Genomic DNA, 7,550 nt, shown 5'->3' on the forward strand with positions numbered 1-7,550 from the left:
GAGCACCAAGGTCCTCGGGAAAGAGGCGATAAAGTCTCCGGTAAAGGAGCACCAAGGTCCTCAGGAAAGAGGCGATAAAGTCTCTGGTAAAGGAGCACCAAAGCCCTTGGGAAAGAGGCAATAAAGTCTCCGGTAAAGGAGCAACAAAGCCCTCGGGAAAGAGGCGGTAAAGTCTCCAGTAAAGGAGCAACAAAGCCCTCGGGAAAGAGGCGGTAAAGTCTCCGGAAAGGAGCAACACTGTTCGCGACAAAAGTAAAAAACCTCGCTTCTGCTTTAATTTGCAGAGTGAGAGTAAGTTGATGGACCCCGCTATTATAGTGGTGATTTGGCTGCCTTTTAACATCGCAGCCTCAGGCAATCTCACTGTGGATAGTTGGGATAAGCTTGGAAAAGATCTAGATTTTGTCTGGGCACAGGGAACGCTGAAGCCAGGGACGAGGCCTATTTGGAAAATGGTTCGCAGCTGTCTAGAGGATCAAAGATGCCGCAAGGCTGTAGAAGAGTGGCAGGAGACGTTAGAACAGCTGAAGGAAATAAATAGATGCAAGTCATGGGGACTGTGCAGCGTGGTTTACCATTGCTGTCAGCCCTACCCAATCATGAAGAACCTGATTTGTGATGTGTGCAGGATAGTGTTAGGTTTGCTTTTACTTTACCTTCTATTCTCCATACCATTATATGAGTGGGTGGTTTTACCCCAGGGTATGGCCAATAGCCCCACTATGTGTCAGCTTTTTGTGTGTCATGCTATTGCTCCTATTAGAGAGAAATACCCTGCTGTGAGATGTGTCCACTATATGGATGATATTCTCTTAACTAGTAAGGAGTTGAAATTGCTGCACTTAGCATATGGAGATTGCATTGGATATCCAATCTACCCTTAATGCTCAATTGAAAGGTGGCATTATGGTTTTGAATCAACACATTGATCTATTACAGGAACAATTGGATACTTTATGGTAACTGGCACAGTTGGGATGTGAATGGAGAATGCCTGGTTTGTGTGTAACAGCTGTTTCCTATCAGAATTATTCCTTAGCAGCAAACATGTCTAAACAACCTTCATAGTATCTTCTAGGCAACTGGTCTGGGGATTTTGAAAAGCTGATGCAGGAGCTGAGACTCTCCATAGTGCACGTGAATTACACCAGGGTCGACATCTCGGTTGCGGAAGGACTGTCTGCGTGGATCACTCAAGCCATGAATCATCTGAAAGAGTGGGCAGGAATGGGTGCCCTGGGAGGAATGCTTATCCTAGTTAGTTTCATAGCCTTATGGTGTATCTGCAGGATGAGGGTCACACAGCAGAGAAGTAATACCATGATTGCACAAGCCTTTAGTTTAGTTAAGGAATGGGCTGGAGTAGGGGTTATGTTTTCCATGATGCTGTTAGCCATTTTTGTTTGCTTGTGGTGCCTATACAGGATCAGGAAGTTGCAAAAATCCCAAGCTGCTATGTTGGTACAGGCCTTTGCTGCTGTGGAAGCAGGACAGTCCCTCAAGCATGGTTATCCATGCTGACAGACAAATAGATGTCTGTCTCGCCCTTGCTGAGTGAGTGATGCGTATCTGAATCAGTCATGCTCAATGACGGGCACCTACCCTCATGCTGAGCGAATAAGCATACATGTGTTCCCTTCAACCTAAGACATGAGCCTGTGAGGGCGACACAGTGACTCTTTGACGGGTAAGATAGGGACACTGGGGTTGAACCTAAGACAGAGATGACTGAAATCTGACAACAGATAGATACTGCTACTCCTATAATATTAAAACAAAAAGGGGGAACTGTAGGGAGCTGCAGAAAACCGCACCCAAAAGATGGCGCCGGTTTCTGCCTTCCGCCAGCCCGACGGCGAGCGCTCTCTGTGGTAAACAACTCCAAATAAGGCAAAGGTCATGTATCCTCTTAATTCTGCTTGGAGACAACCTATCCTGGCGCGCCACGTAGGGTTAGGTGATTGGTAGATGTAGACTATATCAGGCCCCGTCTCCCTCGGCCGGGGCCGCCGCCATTATACATTGTACAAAGCAAAGAGGTTCCCGATTAAACTGTGTTTGAAGAAGATTCCTCGGTGTGGCGTCTTTCTTGCTGGTCAAGGGTGGACGCCGCAATTTGTTATAGAGACCAAACAAAGCTTGGATACAGTAGAGTAACGATATATGAGAACAAAGGGTAAAAATGATGGAAAACAGAGAGAAGCTATTCGATTGGTGTTCACCAGCCACCAAATATTATTATATAAAAAATAATGTAGCTTCTTAAAATGGAGGAGAGAGTATGAAAAGCCAGAAAGGTAGACACAAGGATCAGAATCTTCTGGGTGACTCTGGATTCAGGAGATTTTCTACTGGAACCATGAGTACTGCGGATGTGTTGAACCCTCTGCTTATGTCTGTACAGAATAAAAATCATGGAGCCACTGGACCACACCAAGAGCACAGAAATTAAGACTTCAGGGCACACCACCAGTGCTGCATAGAGTGAAGGGCCAATTCCATCCTGCCCTACAATGGAGCGGTAACCTAAATCTCGTTTTATTGTCACATTTTTGCTGCCCGAATTAACAAATGAGTATGGAAAAATCAAGATGAACAGGATCCAAATGAGGGAGACATGGTAGCCAGTGATCTTCTCAACTTTGACTTTATGACGCTTCCAACATGATTTCCTGGGACTAATGGTCAAAGCCTGGAAGACACTCAAGAGGCAGGTGGTGCCAATAGACACACTCCTACCAAGTCCTTGAAAGTACAACAGTAGTTTACATCCAAAGTCATTCAAGAAATGCTTCAATCCCCAAACTGCCATTGATTGGGGCACTCCTGTAGAGAGAGTAATCAAGGCATTGGCTGACAATATGGGAATGAGAATCCAATCTGTGGGCTTTAATGTGTTTTCTCTCCAGTAAAGGATTACATAGTAGAAAATTAGGGAGAAATTTCCCAGAATTCCAGCTACAGTTTGTGATAAGTAAATAAATCTAATTGCCAGATTCCAGAAATGCATTCTGTGATTTGGCACAATTTCATTAAGTATATGATGCTGCTATTCTTCTGGTCAAAAATATAGTGACAAATATTTACAGACTTCCTTCAGGGTATAAGCCTTTAATTGATGGGGCTACTGAGAGCCTGAAACTTAAGGTCTAAAAGAAGGACTCAAAACTTTCAGGTGTTCAAGGCCAACCCCAACAAAAAAAAAAGACCTCATCATAAAGTTTGGCAGAATTTACTTTCCATGTATGTTACTGTGAGAATGAGCAATTAACTCTGATTCCACATCAGATGGAAGGAGAGCCATCATGTTTCATAGTAAACAAAACATTCCCAATGATGTGATATTGGCCCACAAGAAACAATGAAATTTTACAACCTATAGAACAAATACAATATAAGATTTCCAGAATATAGCGATGTTTTCTACTTATTGTGTAAAAGAAAACGATTTAAATAATGTTGACAATAATAGTATATATTAATACTACATTTATCTCTCATCTAATAATAAAAGATATGAAGAGACAATTTTTTGTAATACCTCTGAGAATATACCTATGGTATTTTGATATGACAAAGTTTCCTTCATCTTGCCTCAGCTGGAGCTGTCTGTGATTTAATATGAAACTAACTCTATCTTTTGTAATCCCTTCATGAAAATTCTCGTGGAAAATTATCCAACCCTGTTCTACAAGCTGGGAGTCAAAATACCCCAAATAACTGTCTGTATTTAACTTCTTTTAATGTTATTCATTGCTTTAAGACCCACCCACCTGTGACAAGTGCCAATCAGGATTACCCCTGTTCCAAACTCCCTGTAAGATGAATTTCAGTCTGCACCATGAGAAGTGTTTCCTTCCATGTAGTAACCAAATCCACTGAATAAAAAGTCTCAATTTAGACTTTGGTCATGCTGAGTTGTCTTTTTGCCATAACCATACAATAGTCTTTTATAAGGAAAATGTTATTAAAAACAAAAAAAGTGCATTACAATGAGGCTTGAACTGACAACTTCCATCATGCTAAGACATGGATTCATGAAAATCATAAACTATAGACACACACATGTGTGCACACTCATGTCAGGCCTCTGAGATAGAAAGAGATATCTGCCAAGATGAAGTCTCACAGAATATAGACAGCAGTGAGAAAGGCAGAAAATGCTACTATCAAAGTCAATGATATGGGCATTATCTAATAATGATAGCTGCTGGAATGCTGTCCTGTGTCTCAGTTGAAACTGTGTCTGGGAGAGTCATGCAGCACCCCATTGGCTTAGACAGGAAATGATAGAAATAAGGCAGTGGATTACACAGTCCATCTGTGCAGCAAAGTCGGTGTAAAGTCACAAAACACCATACTATATTTCTTCAGGAGAAGTTGTCTGAAATCCTCTTGAGGAGCTGAGATCTCCTTGATGGAATAGGCAGAAGCAGCTGGGGATCAGTACCTGGTTCAAAAATGCAGTCCTAGGAAAAATCCAATTGCTCCATCTAATCATCACCAATGCAATGACTGTCTCCTGCACAATCAAGAACTGGAACAAAATGGACTATGAATCTTGGTGTCTGACCAGTTTTAAACAGAGTGGAGATATGAGCTGTGACCTAAGGAAATATCAGCACAAACACAGCACGTAGGTCTGTGATCAAAAAGCCATGAGAGATGTTCTTAAACAAATTCACTTCTTAAACACAGTTTATGTTCCTAACACAAAAAAATTCAATTTGTTCTTATGTAACTGTACTCTTTTTGCTGTAAGCTCTCATTTGAGAGGACTACAGAGATGGCTCAGTGGTATAGAACCTTGCTGCTGTTGTAGACTGCCTGGGTTTGCTCCCCAGCACCCACATGTTGGCTCACTATTGCTTGCACTCCAGTTTCAATGGGGACTGACACACTCTTATGGCCACTGTAGGCACTGAATTCCATAAGGCACACATATACATTCAGGCAAAACATTGATTTACAGAAAATAAAAATAGAATACATATAAATATATTATATACATTATATATATATATATATATATATATATTATATACATATATATAATTGAGTTTTCACTTTAATATGACTGTTCACTCCACAGGAAAATACAAACTACACGTAAGTCTTATAAGATTAGATTGTAAATAAATATTGCCTAAGTGTTGATTGACATCATAGGAAATGCCACAACTCCCAGTTTAATTTCACAAGTACACATACACCAGGAATTTATGATTCCACTGAAAATATGCATTGCTGTTTTTGCTGAGATAAAGGCTATAGTGGTACCAATGAATTTCTAACACTATTACTCTGTACACAATGCAATATGAAATGCTAACGTGATTAACAAATAACATCTTGAGTAGAAAATTAATTTAATAAAATCATTCATTTAAAATCCTGCATGTGTTTGCTAATAATTGTTGTTGTTTTCAATCAGGGAGTCATTATGTAGCTCTAGCTTTCCTCGACCTCCCTATGTTGATCATATTGATCTAGAGCTCACAGAGACCTTTCTCCCTATGTTTTACAAATGATATAAAAGTCATGCCCCACTACCACTGGATTCTTTTATTAATATATGATTTATCATCTACTCTTCCCCTGACTCAACCTTTCTGCTCCCTCAATTCCTGCTCCCTCCTCTTCTCCCCTTCTCATTCTCCTATATGATTTATCTATTACAATAGAATTCATGATGATTTAAAATTCAATTTGTGCATGTGAGATAATTAAGAATAGTCAGAATAATGTGAAACCTTAATATTGTCCGATGGGATATAACTATAAAGTGGATTAAAATTAGCTCAGTGGTAGTGTCCAGGCCAGCTGTGTGTAAGGCCCTAAGTTATATTGGCAAAAAATAAGCAGTTGAGATTTAATGTTCTAAGATTCTGCTCAAAATTGGAGTAAGAGCAATACAAGAGAGAAAACCATTGATGAAAATCTAAGGTAAAAACTGATTGGAGGAACACGGAGAGGAAGCACAAGAATGATCCCATTACTAAGGTGTGACTGAAAAAAATATAAGTGTTCTTAACCATGTGTGAGTCCCTGTTGGTTCTTACTGTAATATAAATCCCAAACTGAGGGTGACTGTGGATAACATCAGGATAATGCAGGCCCCCTGTGAGGGTGCTGAAGGACTAAGTAATAAGTCAATATGAAAACTCACAATACCCTCATACTGTGTTGATTATCTATGAAATATTTACATAGTGTCTGTCATTGGGCAATAGTTACACTCCACCTTAACTTCCCTGTCACTTTTTCAAGTTCAAGAGGGAGAGTTTTCAAACCAGACATTTTACCACGGCCTAGTCACTATAGACAGAGTTATTCCTGGTCTATAACCAGATGATTAAAATAGTATCACATAATAATGTCGTTTTTTTTCACTCCAGCAACATATTCAAATCCTGCATTTTCCCAGGGTTGTGTGATTTTTCTATTTCCAATTTAATGCCCAATTTGGACATTAAATCCTATGTTAACCATAATAATAAGACTTCAAAATAATGAACGCATGATGAAAGGTAAGCTGAATGATCACATTGACTTATTGCAACAGCCCTTCAGCACCTTACAGATGGCTTGCATTCTTCTGTTATACCCAGAGTCACCTTCATTGGGGATTATAAACTACACTAAGAACCAACAAGTCACGGCACAATGTTTGAAGACTTCTGTAATCCTCAGTCACCACTTGGTAATGGAATTAGTCTCCTGCCTTTTCTCTATGTTCCACAGATCTGTGCTCAGATTCCCATAACTGGACTTGAGCTCTTATCCAGTTCTCTCCCATTGACTGACTCTTCTCCTCCAACGGAAATGCAAAGTACTCACCAGGCTTCATGCATCTGTAGGATGGTGCTGTCATTCTGCAGATCCTGACTCTTAAGAAGGAGTTGTAATAGCTGCAGCTTAAACCTGATTTAGAGTTCTGTGACCTCCCCTCTCTCCAGAATTGCAATTTTCATTTCACCTGCAGTGACAATGACAGTGTTTGCTTTGGGTGACCAAAATAATTCATGAGACATTCCTCATTGCTCATTAGCACACAGACATAAGTGATTCTTTGAAAAGCTCCACAGAGACAAAGGCATTGAGTTTTCAGAATCCATTGAAGACTGAATAAATCTCCTGGGGAAGGTGATGTAAATTTCAAAAAATTGGCAACGAAGTGTGTCTTTAGTTCTTTAAAAGTGAAAAATTATCACATTTTCGTTGAGTACTTCATAGATCCATATGAGTTTCAATTCAGTGCATGTCCATTATTTCCTTTCTAATTTCTTTTCATCCCCTCCCACCACTATTCTCTGTAAATATCATGTGATCAAAACCAAACAATCTCTGAGTCTACTTTCTGAATCTAGAAAGTGTCTAATTCAGTGGACACTATGGAAATATTCTTACATGTTAAAGGCTCAATTCTTAAAGAAATCTGACATTTTCTCCCAGAAGCCATCTGTAGTCAACTGCTATTGAGCTAGGAGTGCCATTTCTGGACCATCTTCACTATTCTGTGATTTTGTCTATCTTAATTTTGTGAATAA

The 7,550-nt window shown here is 39.8% G+C and overlaps 1 protein-coding gene across 1 annotated transcript; it reads right to left on the minus strand.

Annotated features, from left to right (window-relative positions):
* Positions 1–2,096: 2,096 nt before the first annotated feature.
* LOC100750950 (vomeronasal type-1 receptor 2-like) lies at positions 2,097–3,010 on the minus strand. The gene is given in 2 exon segments (XM_035449115.1): positions 2,097–2,245; positions 2,248–3,010. Coding segments are annotated over 2 exon segments (912 nt in total).
* Between the last annotated feature and the right edge of the window lie 4,540 nt (positions 3,011–7,550).

The sequence above is a fragment of the Cricetulus griseus genome, chromosome 9 (assembly GCF_003668045.3).
Source record: "Cricetulus griseus strain 17A/GY chromosome 9, alternate assembly CriGri-PICRH-1.0, whole genome shotgun sequence".
In the NCBI taxonomy this organism is placed as follows: domain Eukaryota; kingdom Metazoa; phylum Chordata; class Mammalia; order Rodentia; family Cricetidae; genus Cricetulus; species Cricetulus griseus.